At 43.8% G+C, this 14,172-nt stretch overlaps 1 protein-coding gene across 4 annotated transcripts in view; it reads left to right on the top strand.

The window, feature by feature from the left end:
- Positions 1-665: 665 nt before the first annotated feature.
- The window catches only part of celsr2 (cadherin, EGF LAG seven-pass G-type receptor 2), a 67,822-nt gene continuing 54,315 nt past the window's right edge, over positions 666-14,172 (top strand). For 2 of the 4 annotated variants that reach the window (XM_031287453.2, XM_031287452.2), the window contains exon 1: positions 666-4,476. In XM_031287453.2, coding sequence (XP_031143313.1) covers positions 936-4,476 — 3,541 coding nt within the window. In that variant the 5' untranslated portion in view covers positions 666-935. The remainder of the gene's footprint in view (positions 4,477-14,172) is intronic. The other 2 variants (XM_031287449.2, XM_036002606.1) reach the window with 1 other exon arrangement.

Here is a 14,172-nt window from a genome sequence, read left to right as displayed (position 1 = left end):
CCTCCAGTGAAAGAACAACTTCAACACCTAAAATTTGAGGAATGTCTGCCAGTTAATGAGTAAACCTTTTTGCGGTGGTGAGTGGTGGATAAAGGTGAACATGTAGCCTATATGTTTTTCACTGATGAAATAATAGTGGTTTGGGGTGGTTATGTGCCACAAGAACTCCATTTGAAGTGAGGTACTCTTAGACTATCAAAAACCTAAATAAAACCAAACTAATGTAAATATAACACTGCCTGTAAGCTGAAGTATTCAAACATGGCAAAAAAAACAATCCCCAAGATAATTAGATACAATGTTCTCAAGTAAACTATAGGTTTTCTAATGGAAGTCTAGTTTCTGTTGTTTTCTGTTAATTAATTAATCTTTTAGGAAGTTATTTATCTCCAGTGGAAGGGATTTTGTCAAGTCCTTAGACCCCTAACAGCTATTTCTCTTTCACTCACACACACACACACACACACACACACACACACACACACACACACACACACACACACTCACACACACACTCACTCACTCACTCACTCACTCACTCACTCACTCACTCACACACACACACACACACACACACACACACACACACACACACACACACACACACACACACAGGTTTATGATAATGAGGAGCCTCGAGGCGCAAGTGGAGCTGGAGCCATTTTCACCATTCAAGCAGAGTTGCGCGGACGGAGCGGAGGCGCCGCTGCTGTTGTCGTTGCCGTGTGTGTGTGTGAGTGAGTGTGTGAGTCGCTCCGGCCAAGGTTACTGCAGGTTTACCTCTTAAAATCAGTCTGAGTGACCGGAGAGAAGTGCGCCCGCTGAGAGCATGGCTCTTCTGCAACAAAGGGAAACTCACAGGCGGAAAGTTTAAAGGAATAAGGAGCTGCAGATATTCCCAATCGGATCCCCGGCTGAACACAAACTAAGGAGCGATGCACTTCGTTAAATGGGATTTGTTGTTGATTTTCTGGTGGTGTAAACTGGTTTCGCTGGTGCATTGTTACACCGTTCACATCAGTGAGGATGCGGGACCAAGGACGGTGGTGGCCGGCGTGGAGCGGGGCGCCCGGTGTACTTTGGATGAGGTACTCGCTCCCAAATTCACAGAACGGTTTCTGGAGACTGACGCGGCGACTGGCATTGTGTTTGTTTCGGACTCGATAAAGTGCCCCTTGCTGCGCTCCAACCCCTTCACCGTGATCACTGTGGCTGACTGCACGGACTCCGGCTACAACCACCTCCTCACCAGCCAGTATGACGTGCATGTTCACGGTAGGAACTGTTCAAACAAGCGTATAAGAAAACCTCAGTGGGACATGGAGGTCCTCAGTTTGTTTAGTACCCACAGCCACCACCGCTCAGAGTGTCACCAAGCAGGCTCTGCTTTATTTGCAGTGGGGGGGCTGCTACCTGGAGCCCCGATCCGCTGCAAAGTCACAAACAGTCGGGACTTTTACTTCTCTGAGGGGGACTTGTTTGTGTCTGAGACGCTGTGCTGGAGGAAGGACACACTCCTGGAGCTAGACCTGCTCTGTGATGTACTCACAAGAAATAGACTGAATGCTGAAGTCAGCCCTATCTCCATCCACTGGCGTGTGGGGCAGGGCCCCTTTAGGCAGGGCCACCTAGGGAAGCTGTTAGAAAAGGCAGCACAGTCTGATTCAGGGATTGTGAGCAGGAGGAGGAGAAGCATCAACAGCAGCCCCCAGTTTCAACCTCCAATGTACCAAGTGTCTGTGGCAGAGAATAAGCCAGCTGGGACGCATGTTGTTGTTTTGAAAGCAGTGGATGTGGATGAGGGGGAGGCAGGCAGGCTGGAGTATTTTATAGAAGCTCTTTTTGATAGCCGCTCCAACAATCTCTTTGCTGTGGATCCGGCCAACGGTGCCGTGTCCACAGTAGAGGTGCTGGACCGGGAGACAAAAGACACCCATGTGTTCCGTGTGACCGCAGTCGACCATGGCTCGCCCCGACGTACAGCCATGGCCACCCTCACCATCACAGTCAGTGACAGTAATGATCATGACCCTGTGTTTGAGCAGCAGGACTATAAGGAAAGCATCAGGGAGAATCTAGAAATAGGCTATGAGGTGTTAACTGTGAGGGCCACAGATGGGGACGCACCTGTTAATGGTAACATCCTGTACCGCATCATCAACAGTAACGGGTCCAACGATGTGTTTGAGATTGATTCGAGGTCTGGTGTAATCCGCACCAAAGGTCTGGTAGACAGAGAGCAGGTGGAAGCATATATGCTGTTAGTCGAGGCAAATGACCAAGGTCGGGACCCCGGGCCCCGCAGCGCCACAGCTACTGTTCACATTGTGGTTGAGGATGACAATGATAATGCTCCCCAGTTCAGTGAGAAACGCTATGTGGTCCAGGTGCCAGAGGACATGGCCCCTAACAAAGAGATCCTGCAGGTCACCGCCACAGATCAGGACAGAGGGAGCAATGCTGTCGTTCACTTCAGCATCATGAGTGGGAACACCAGGGGACAGTTTTATATTGATGCTCAGACAGGTAAAATGGACCTGGTGAGCCACCTGGATTATGAGGCGAACAAAGAATACACTATAAGAATCAGAGCTCAGGATGGAGGACGCCCTCCGCTCTCCAACATCAGTGGCCTGGTTACGGTGCAGGTGCTGGATGTTAACGACAACGCTCCCATTTTTGTCAGCACCCCGTTCCAGGCCACCGTGCTGGAGAACGTGCCATTGGGCTACTCCATCATTCACATCCAAGCTGTGGACGCAGACTCTGGCGACAACTCCAGGCTGGAGTATCTCCTCACTGAAACCACGCCAAACTTCCCCTTCAGCATCAACAACAGCACGGGATGGATTGTAGTGGCAGCCGAGCTGGACAGGGAAAGTGTTGATTTTTACAACTTTGGAGTGGAGGCCAGAGATCACGGCTACCCTGTCATGTCCTCCTCAGCCAGCATCAGCATGACAATTCTAGACGTCAACGACAACAACCCAGAGTTCACTCAGAAGGCGTATTACATGAGACTGAATGAGGATGCAGCCGTGGGGACCAGCGTTGTGACAGTGTCAGCTGTGGACCAGGACATCAACAGTGTGGTGACCTATCAGATATCCAGCGGAAACACCCGTAACAGATTCTCTATCACGAGTCAGAGCGGAGGGGGGCTCATTACTCTGGCGCTGCCTTTAGACTACAAACTAGAACGGCAGTACGCCCTCACTGTCACTGCAAGTGATGGTACACGCCTTGACACCGCTAAAGTGTTTGTTAACGTCACTGACGCCAACACACACCGGCCTGTGTTTCAGAGCTCACATTACACCGTCAACATCAACGAGGACAGGCCTGTCAGCACCACTGTTGTGGTAATAAGTGCCACAGACGAAGATACAGGTGAAAATGCACGCATCACCTACTTTATGGACGATAGCATCCCTCAGTTTGACATCGACCCCGACACAGGAGCTGTCACCACACAGATGGAGCTGGACTATGAGGACCAGGTTTCCTATACGCTAGCCATCACTGCGCGGGATAACGGCATCCCACAGAAGTCTGATACCACATACCTGGAAATACTGGTGAATGACGTCAACGACAACTCCCCCCGCTTCCTCAGAGACCACTATGTCGGCTCGGTCATGGAGGATGTGCCGGTGTTCACCAGCGTGGTCCAGGTTTCTGCCACTGATAGAGACTCTGGACTAAATGGCCGCGTCTTCTACACCTTCCAGGGCGGGGAGGACGGCGATGGAGATTTCATAATTGAATCCACCTCTGGCATTGTTCGCACACTGCGCAGATTAGACAGAGAAAATGTTCCTGTTTACAGTCTGCAGGCTTTCGCTGTAGATAAAGGTGTTCCTGCTCTGAAAACACCAGTAAACATCCAAGTAACAATCCTAGATGTTAATGACAACCCCCCTGTGTTCGAGAAAGATGAGTTTGACATCATGGTGGAGGAGAACAGCCCCATAGGCCTTGTGGTTGCACATATATTAGCCACAGATCCAGATGAAGGCAGTAATGCACAGATTATGTACCAGATAGTGGAGGGAAACATCCCAGAGGTGTTCCAGCTGGACATCTTCTCTGGAGAACTGACTGCATTAATAGACCTGGACTACGAGACAAGATCTGAGTATGTTATTGTGGTCCAGGCCACCTCCGCCCCTCTGGTCAGCCGCGCCACAATCCACATCAAACTTGTTGACAAAAACGACAACGTGCCTATGCTCAAAAACTTCCAGATCATCTTCAACAACTATGTGACGGACAAATCAAGCAGCTTCCCCACTGGAGTGATCGGACGCATCCCCGCACACGACCCCGACATCTCGGATCAGCTCCACTACAGCTTTGAGGTGGGAAATGAGCTGAACTTAGTCCTCCTGAACCAAAGCACAGGAGAGATCCAGCTGAGCCAGGCCCTGGATAACAACCGGCCCCTGGAGGCCTCCATGAGGATCTCAGTGTCAGGTGAGATTGTCAGATACCTCTTTGTAATTGTAGACTCCACCCAGTGAGTGACACATAGTGCAGTGAGAGGAGAAGGTGTAGTCCTACCCTATTTCCCTTAACATGTCCTGTCTCTTCATTTACATTTTCGCTTCACTTCACCGGATAATAGAAGTGATGATGACTTAAGTATGTCTTTCTTGGCTTCAGTGTTCCAGAGTGATTTTCCAATAATAGAAATATTCATGAATGAGGATTAATATTCACTGCAGGATAGTTGTAAGCCTTTCCACTTCTTCCCCCTCCGACAGAAATCACTTTCAGTGCCAAGTCACAAAGATGTATTTAAGCATTTAAAGTCTGGGAATTAAATTGCTTCCTTTGCTTAATGTAGGGGGAGCTTCTGTCATTTTTTGGTCCCCTCATTGAGGAGCTTTCTCGTTTACACAAGCCTGATTTAGCTCCGTCTATATTGTGGAGATTTAAATAGCTGTTTGTCTGAGCACGTCCGTAGGATCCACACTCCAGTGGATAGACTGATCATGCCCCATAATTGCCCATCGTACCCATCCTCCCACATACAACGAAATACCTAATTTAATTATGGTCTATTTCTATAGCTTGTTTGAAGTCTGAATTAAGATTTGATGTTCTTTAAGTGTCAAATTGTTTTTTTCCTTGTTCTAAACTGACAAAAAGACAGTCAGCATTCCCAGCTTAAGAGTGTTTAAGGCTGAGGATGCTGGTTTGATTTATTTTTTTCATTTAATGACAACAAGTCGACGAGTTGGTTGAAATGCAAATCACCGTTTGGTCTACTGTTTTGGACTTACACTATAAGTGTGAGAAGGGTGTAGATCCAACAATACGGGGGTTTTTGTTACCCTCTGTTGAAGCTTATTTGACGCAGTGTGATCAGCTGTAATTCTACCTTCTCTTTGACCTTGGTACAACCTGAGAGAGAGAGGGAAACAGAACCAGGGAACATTATTAAGAGCTTGGTTTAAGATGAAATCAGATACTTAACAAGAACAGTGAGGATTAATGGTGGAAGAAAGCTTGGGATTTCTTTCATTTGACTGAATAAGACCGTGGAAGTGATTTTTGAATTTGTTGATGAGTTGACACTGAATAGCACATACTGTATGGTTTGAGTGGGTTGTGGTTATAATGGATTGGAGCTGAGCTTTGCCTCTCTGGAGAACAATAGTGAGCTGTCGATTCAGGGGCAGGCGCTACAGCTCATACCAGGCCGTGGTTGGGGGCAACAGCTGTGACTCCACCAAGACCAATTAGAGGCTGTGTCTCCCCAGCTCGCCCCGCACCTGCTGGGGTTTATGTGTCAGCACCCCTGCAGGAGACAGAGGGCAATGGAGGGAGGCAGGAGGACAGAGAGGGAAGGGGTGGAGGGTTAAGTTGCAGTTGTGTAAACTGGGAACATGTTGGAAAGTACAGTCTTACTGTAACAGAGCAGGAAAGCCTTTACGCGGGCTGTTGGAGGAGGAGATGGGGTAGGCAGATGAGCTCCTCCAATAGATGCTGCTGACCCCAATTTTCAAAGCCTTCTCCCTCCAGGGACCTCCCAAGTCTTCCCATTATCTTTCTCTTTATGCTGCCGTTTAAGAGGCCCCTTATGATGGACGATTTTTGATGGGCTCTTTTGTATGTTGTTGGACTTTGATTAACATCGTTCTGAGCACTGCTCTTTAAACTGAAATGGATGCAGCGATCCAAATGTATCGCCGCTTTGCTTGAAGTTTAAAGTGTGACCTATGCAGTAGTTTTGGGAAGGTAACCTTTAAATAATCCACAGATTATGATGAGTTTCTTAAAGTTGAATTCAGGAATATAGGCTAATCCACTGTATTGCCCCAACTCCTTGACGTACAGTAATTACTTTCTTTGGTTTAAAAAAATGTTAAAGTATGATGTACAATTATTCAGTTTCACTAAGATTATCATTCCAAAAGTAACTATATTTTAAAGTATTTAAATGACAAATTTTGTAATTACTTTGCATCAATAAAAGTATGTAATCTGTTAACCCCTAATACTAATTGAAATACCATATCAACATCTTCAACATACTGTATAACATAAGCTTGATACTGTTATTGCAGCGACCCACAGATATTTTAATAACCTGGGTAATCCAAAGAGAAGGGAAAAGCAAAATAAGGTCAAAATATTGATGGTCTGTTAGTGATATGAATGTCTAGTCTAACTGGCAAGTTTCACTTAAAAATTATTCTCTGTACAACTTTTCAGTGTGTACTTCGTGCTGAACTCTTCAGGAGTTAATTTACAGGAACAAGAACCCCCTTTAGTTTTTTAAGCAGTTATGTATAGTCAGTATCTAAAAGATCAATCCCACACTAACATCAAATACACCATAAAGATAATGACTTACCATCAAGCTACCTGAGGTGCAAATATAACTGAGTTAAGTAGTGTAGATGAACTATATTTAAAGAAGCACATTCTGAGTAAAATTGACTGAAATGTTTAAACTCAGTTCTTTTTTTATTTTATTTGTCCCTGTAAAGACAAAAAGAGTAAAATGATCTTTGCAACAAAGCATGTTGATAAATAAGATAATAATAATCTAAATATATAATATGTAATTAATAGAATATATAAATGTTTTTCCCCTAAACAAGTTCAATAAAATCATCTTTTAGCAGAGAATATTGCTATTCAGTGTGGCACTATAACCATTCAAAACCATAAGCAGGCACTTCAAAACACATCTGACAATCGCATAACCTGGAGATTCTGCTGTCTTATTGTGTATTGGCTGTGTGCATAAATAAATGATTATAACCATTTAATTATGTTAAGGAGTCAGATTTGGTGTGCGGGCATTAATTTGGGTTGCACTGAAACCAATTCTAGATTTTAAGGATCTTTTGAAATCTAGCTTGCATTTCTAACATGTTGAGAACAAAACAAACATATGTGATGATAATATTCGTTGTGTGTCACTTCTGTGTTATGAAGAGAATTGTGGTCACACTGCAGAATTGAGAGGCTGGATGTCGTCTGAGGGATTAGATTTGCTGCATCTGTATCCTGGGATCTGTCAGCCCAGTGTTGACATACTCAGGGGCTGATCTACTGTTCCCAGGCAAGCGTGAGCTTGCATAAATAGGTGTTTGCATTTGATGGCAAAGATTTTTTCCCCTGCTTTTCTTTCATCCTCAAAACCCTGTTAATTTCAGTATAGAAACTATAGCTAATCCTTCTTTATCCCTCATTTTGTAACATGTTATTATGCTTTTTAGTTTGAACATGAGGCAAATTTGTTGTCTTTTGTTGTTTTGTCAACATTAATGTGTCAATTCCTGTACATTTCTTGCATGATAAAGTGACTCTGTAGGAGTTACACATTTAAATTGGAACCTCCTGTGTGGCAAATATACAATATATACATTATTACAGCTATGCCATGAGGACACTTTGTCCTTGTTTTAATCAGATTCTGAATCCAAGCCAGTACCATGCCCTGCATGCTTACTTTGCAAATGCCAATGTAGAGATTTAACAGACAAACACGCCTTCACCACTAATGATGGCAGTTTGATTCAGCTCACATCACACTGCAGGTTGTAGAGATGCTCAAATTACATGGTGGACAGCAGATATTTTCTGGCTCTGGTCACTGTGGGGAGGGTAGAGAGAGACGTTTTTAAAAGTGTGGGTCTGAAGTGTCTGTATGCTCCAGGGTTAAACTACTTTGGCTCAGACAAGTTTGACAACAAACATGTTGGCATTCAGCCCAACTAACTGGGGCAAACAAATAATACATTTATATGTATCAAGTTTTTGGTTTCGTAAAGATTATTTGGTGCTTCGATATCTTTTAAATATTTAAATGCTCAGATTTGTTTGTTTTTTCAATCGGATACAGTAGAGATGCCGTGTTCTTTGTAGTTGAATGTGTTTTTATGTTGTCTTAGACCCCCTATGCCCCCTGCCCTTTGCCATCCTTGCATACGGTTATGCTACAAGACTGGAATTTTAATGGAGGCTCTCTGTTCCATCACATATCGTATAAGTAAGAGCCAAGACATTTGCAGCCAGCGTAATTTCATTATAATCTATTAAGGCTTTAAGCTGTCTGTGGAGGGACTTTCGCAGGGGTTTGTCTTCTGTAACACTAGCCCATCAAGCTGCACAAATTGTGTGTGTGTGTGTGTGTGTGTGTGTGTGTGTGTGTGTGTGTGTGTGTGTGTGTGTGTGTGTGTGTGTGGCCTCCAACAGCTGGACCACTCTGATTGCTTTCCTGCTCCCCATCATATAATTATTTCACTCAAGCGGAGCGCACCTTGAATTTCTGTGTTTTTAATGGTTGATGAATTTCTGTTTGCCTTATGGATGATTCATAGGATTCAAAGTCACAGCCTGCAAATGCTTGCCCATGTTTAGTGTGACTGGAGACATCCAAAATGCGCTCCTTTCATTCTTCGTGCCTCCCTGGATGGCGTTAGTCACACATGCAGGCTTGCTTGGAATGTTTGTAGCACTGTTTCCCTTCTCTTTAACATCACCTATCACCTTGATCCTGTTTCTCTTTCCCTCTTTTTGTTTGCTTGTCACCATTCCCCATTTTTCTACTATCTACCCAAGTCTATAGCTCTCACCCCTGCAACCTCCACTGTTCCCTCCCATCATTTCAAGCTCCCCCCCCCACCCGTCTCTGTCTCTCACTCCTTTGACTGTTGTCCCCCCCTCTCTGCCCTGTGAAAGGAAGAATGCCTAAGAGAAATGCTTTGTTAAGCACCCAGTTGTCATGGTGAACCTAGCAATGCCTGAGAAATTCCTTGTGGGTGGGGACGAGGGGTAAGGTCTCTTTTGTGGAGTGGAGATGGGGGGGAGGGGAGGCACATAAAGTTCTAAAGAGGAACTGTTCCCCTCTCCGTCTTTCCAGTGAAGCATGTAAGGCTTTCTTTGGACCTGTAATGCTCCGGGACACACTGACCTGTCCTGCCGGCTGCTTTCACTCTGCAAGCATTTTTACAGGTCACATAGCAAGTCAGCTGACACCTGACTGCAGATAGAAACTTTCCATATGAAGGATAAAGTCTAATCTTGCATGTGACAGATGTCAGAGGCCCTCTGTTTTGAAGGCGCCCGAGAGTTAAAGCTCATGGTGATATGATAGTGTCGTCTTTAAGCTCTTTGATTTGTGACAGACGCGCTCAGAGAGGGTATCCCATTTCTATCTGCCGCCCTCTTTCTCATCAGCAGAACTTCCTCCTGCGGGCCATCTCCTCTACGCTTGGTTGCATTGAAGGTCCGGAGGAGCTGAGTTGGGGTGAGGGTGCGGGTGAGGAGGGGAGAATGACATCATCTATGTGTAAGGAGGGGAAATCGTGTTTGGGATTAGGGCTGGTGCATCGCTGGGGTGAGGTCTTGTGGTGCTTGCATATATCTCAGCGTTGTCCTGCATTGTCCTCGCCATCCCAGCAGACAATGGGACTGGGCTCTGTCTGGAGCTGCTCCGCCCCCCCCCCCCTCTGTCTTTGTGTCCACTTGTTTTCCCCAGTGCTGCCATGTTCACAACAGTTTCACCGAGCTTGCTATTCATCTGTGAATTATCCTATTTACTGTACAGTCTGATGCAGGCACTTTTCCCTTCAGTGAATCACTGACTGAGCACATATGATGAAGCTCTAGTACAGTGATTCCCAACCAGGGGTACTTAGACCTCAGGGGGTACTTCTGCAGTTGCAAGAATCACACATTGAATCAGAGAAAACTAAAAGGCTAAAACTAATGTATAAATGTTGAAAAAAAAAAAAAAAAACTAGATAAATGGAAAAAGAATAACAAAGTATTGATGTGGTTGAAGCATCCATCTTGGCCTCTCCAAATGCAGTTTGATGTACAAATGCAAAGTTGAACAAATCGACCTGAACATTGACAGTTGAATTGGATGAAAAAATACTTTAATTTATTAAACACATTTGAAACATGACGGGCGGTGTTGATTAAGGGTACTGGAGTTCATCACAGGGCTGTGGGGGTATGTTTGATAACCACTGGTCTAGTACAATAGACAGTAGTAAAAGTAATTCCAGACCTCCACCGGAGTACAGAAATCACTACAAGTACATGCTTCTCACACTGTGAAGGTGACAGATTATGTGTCTTTAACAGCATGTTACCTTTACGCTACATTGCACTCATTTAGTATCGCAGTAAACCGAGATTTCACAATGACCTGTTTTCATATGCTTTAACTCTGCTGTGCAAACTGTCAGAACCATAACGTGCAGTAGTTTGAGATGTTTCATCCGCGTCTGATTTATATTAATACTGACAAGAATGAGTCAGGCTAACGAAACAGATGGTTTCCTCATGAGCTGCTACAGTGTCAGTTTGGTGGCACTTGAATGTGAGTGACTATACTGTTCACTTAGATGCAGGTGGATCCTTTAGTTTTTTTTTCACTTTCAACACAGTTCTTGATCTGAACCTGATTGTCTTTCCAAAAATAATTTGCTTGTGACAGGGTTCAAACATTCAAACTGTCAGGATAAGTTAATATAATAGTCCTTATGTTTTTTTTAGTAATGGTATCAAACCTAGAGTATGACTTGAGTTGTTGCCTGCTCTGTTTTAAAGCTTCTTAATAAATGACAAAGTCATTATTGTGCTGCTGGATGCTACGTATCCAATATCTTTCAAATGACTATTGGTACGTTTGAATAACAGCCCCGTGCTTGGTCACATCTCTGCATGCTAATGTCTCTTTACTATAGCGTTGACAGCAGTTTTCCTTTGATATGCAAATGTTCTGATCGGAGGAGTTCAGGTCCTTAAAGCTGCTTCACAATAGAGGAAGAATCTGAGGAATGTTCTCTTCTTGTGGTTTTCAGATACAGCAGAAAAATGTCATCAGGGGATGCTGTGGCAGGGTCCGCAAATGAGTATGAATGGCCTCTCTCCAACGTAGTCAGCTTTTGTCCTGAATGGAGGAATCAGGAGAGGGATTGTGGTTTTGCTCTGACTCCTCTGGATTGAAATCCTTGGGTTGACATTGAGCTACAGCAGCAGTTTTCATTATTGACTTCACAGGCACTGTAAGGAATTAGGTGTTGTGTTGTGGTTATCATTACAGCTGATCTTTCTTCTCACTACTTAAGCGTAATTGCTCTGCAGAAGTAGATGAAACAGCCAGTTATAGCACTGTTAGATTTTTTCATTATTTCAAAAACAAGGTCAGATACATATGTATATTTATTGTATTCCTCTGTTCTGAAAACAAATGAACACACACAAATTTGCACATAGTGGAATTGCAACGGCCTTAACAGTGCTCAATAACACCAGATCTGCTGCGTAGGAGTTTGAGCATGCTGTCCATTCCCTCCTTTGAGAGTAAGATTTGCAAGTAGGTTTTCTGTTGTACACAAGCTGTTGGTGTTCAGATGTGTTTGATTCTGTATTACCGCTTTTCCCCCAACAATTTAACCAATGGCTTTTATCCCAAATCCTCCACGGTCTACTGTCATTGTGCTCTGATATTTTCCCCAAGCGGAGGTTGAAGAATCTTTTTGGTGATTAGAGAAGCTTTAACATTTTCTCAGTCCTCATGACATGTTTTACCCTCCAGGCTACTAATTTCTCAACTGCCGATTGCTTCTAAAGCTACGCAATATAGTTTTTGAATTAGATAGGATAATAGTAGTGGCATATACTTTAGTGTATTTTAAAGATTACAATATTTTTGATGACTTGTTTTAAACTAAACCTATCCAATTTAATGTAATGACTAGTTAGGCCTGTCCATCATAAAACTGACCATTAGCTTTGGATGATTGTTAGTCAAAACTGTTTAAAGTGGCTAGGTATTTGCTTGGGGAATTGGACGCGTCACCTCAGTGAAAGCATATTGTGGTGATTGAGCCTTGGTCTTGATTTCTGATGTGTGCAGCTGTAGGTGGAGGAGGCCTGCTGGGAGAGTGTTTTATGCAGAGTGCAGTGGTGGTGGGGTGTCAGCTTCTGGCCGTTGCTTGTCTAGTGGGGGGTCAGGGAGAGGGGGGAAGGAGGTAATAGGGGTAGTGAGATGAAAAACCTGTCCCTCCCTTTGCAGTGCATAGCCTCCACCCCCACACCAGTCATCAGTCTCCATTCAGGCAGCAGTTGAGCGTGTCTTTCAGTCCTGGTTAATTCAAGCAGGTCAGCCACATTTTACTGCATCCCCTTTGATCACCAGGAATTGAGATTCCAGCTTTTAAATTAAATTACAACACCAAACAGAGTGCACTTGGTTTTAATGAAAAAGGAATCTGACGAGCTTGATCTAACAGATAAAAGACTATTTTAAACACTGTCAGAGTGCTGAGCCACAGAGCCCCAACATCATGATAAACTTCTGCTCCCTCGGTCTTTAACCCACATCAGCCCTCATTAGTGTCTGATTTTTCTTTTCTTTCTTCTTTACTGGAGTGTTAATTGAACCTCAGCTGGGTAACTGGTATGAAGGTGAGGATTAAGCCTGTTGTCCTGCTGGGTGCTTTCTGTTCCTGTATGTCCACAATCAGGTGGAACAAAATCATGAAGTCCATTCACATGAAACCTCAAAGATCCAAAAGCAGCAGAGAAAAATACTCACTAAAATGACTTTGGTTGTATAAGTCAGTTTGTAATCGTATTTTTGGCCTTTTCCTCAATGACGCTCCATGGAAATAGTCTGTATTTCACAAAAATTACACCAGTGCGACACCATATTTTCTTTTAACTTACAGTGTGTTTGAACAGTTGTGGCTCCGGTTGTCTTCTGTGGTTTCAAACAAGTGTTTCGGCCTCATCTGATTTCACTCTTGACCATATTTACAGTTCAATGGGCCCCATGTTGACGGGTCTCAGCACCTGTAAGCTTTAGTCTCAAACTGGCTGTAAACATGTCAAGGTGACGACACAACTGAGCTGCTGATCTCTGACTGTGGAAGGCAAAAACTTCAGAAAGAAGTAAAATGTAATACATAAGTCAGGGTCTCACACACATACACACATACAGCAGTAGAGTAATTAATGTGTGTGATTCTCAGGCTGATCCAAGGGCAGAGTATTTAATATTAGTTAAACATTAAACTGTTGTTGGCCCCATAGGGACTGTACTCTCAGGTCACAGCTCTGTGGTTTGTGTGGTTGGTGTGTGATGTGGATGTGTTGTCTCTCTGTGACCTTCTGTAGACTCAGTAGTGTAGTGTTTGTCAGCAATATGCAAACGTGACACTGTTGTCAGTAGTTTTGCACTGTAGTAGCTTGTTAACAGTGTTTTTTATTGTTAATATCGACTGCAGAGGCCTGGTAGAGACAGCGGTTCTTCCTGTTTAATAGTGTACCGTATACTGTTTTTTCAGAATAAGGTAGTTTTAGCTATCGGCATTTGATTTCAACATTTAATAGGACGTTTGCATTCTTCCGATGTGCAAACAATCATAATAAAGCTGCATTTTATTTGCATTCATTATCTGCACTCTCCTTCAACGCTCACAGTATCTCTCTCTGTATTAGATTATTATTATTAATTTCACATGTTAACTTCTACTGGCGATATGAATAATTTTGCACTAAGGAAACAAAATTGCATCTGTTTTTGCTAAATAACATATTGCTTAGTAAAATGTAAGGAAAAAGGTACTTTATGTCAGACGTAGGGTAAAAGTTACTGTCTCTGATTGGCTCTGAGCATTCATGTGATCA

Source organism: Sander lucioperca, chromosome 6, assembly GCF_008315115.2.
Source record: "Sander lucioperca isolate FBNREF2018 chromosome 6, SLUC_FBN_1.2, whole genome shotgun sequence".
Classification (NCBI taxonomy): domain Eukaryota; kingdom Metazoa; phylum Chordata; class Actinopteri; order Perciformes; family Percidae; genus Sander; species Sander lucioperca.
Note: the sequence above shows the minus strand (reverse complement) of the source record. Positions and strands in the feature narration are given on the sequence as shown.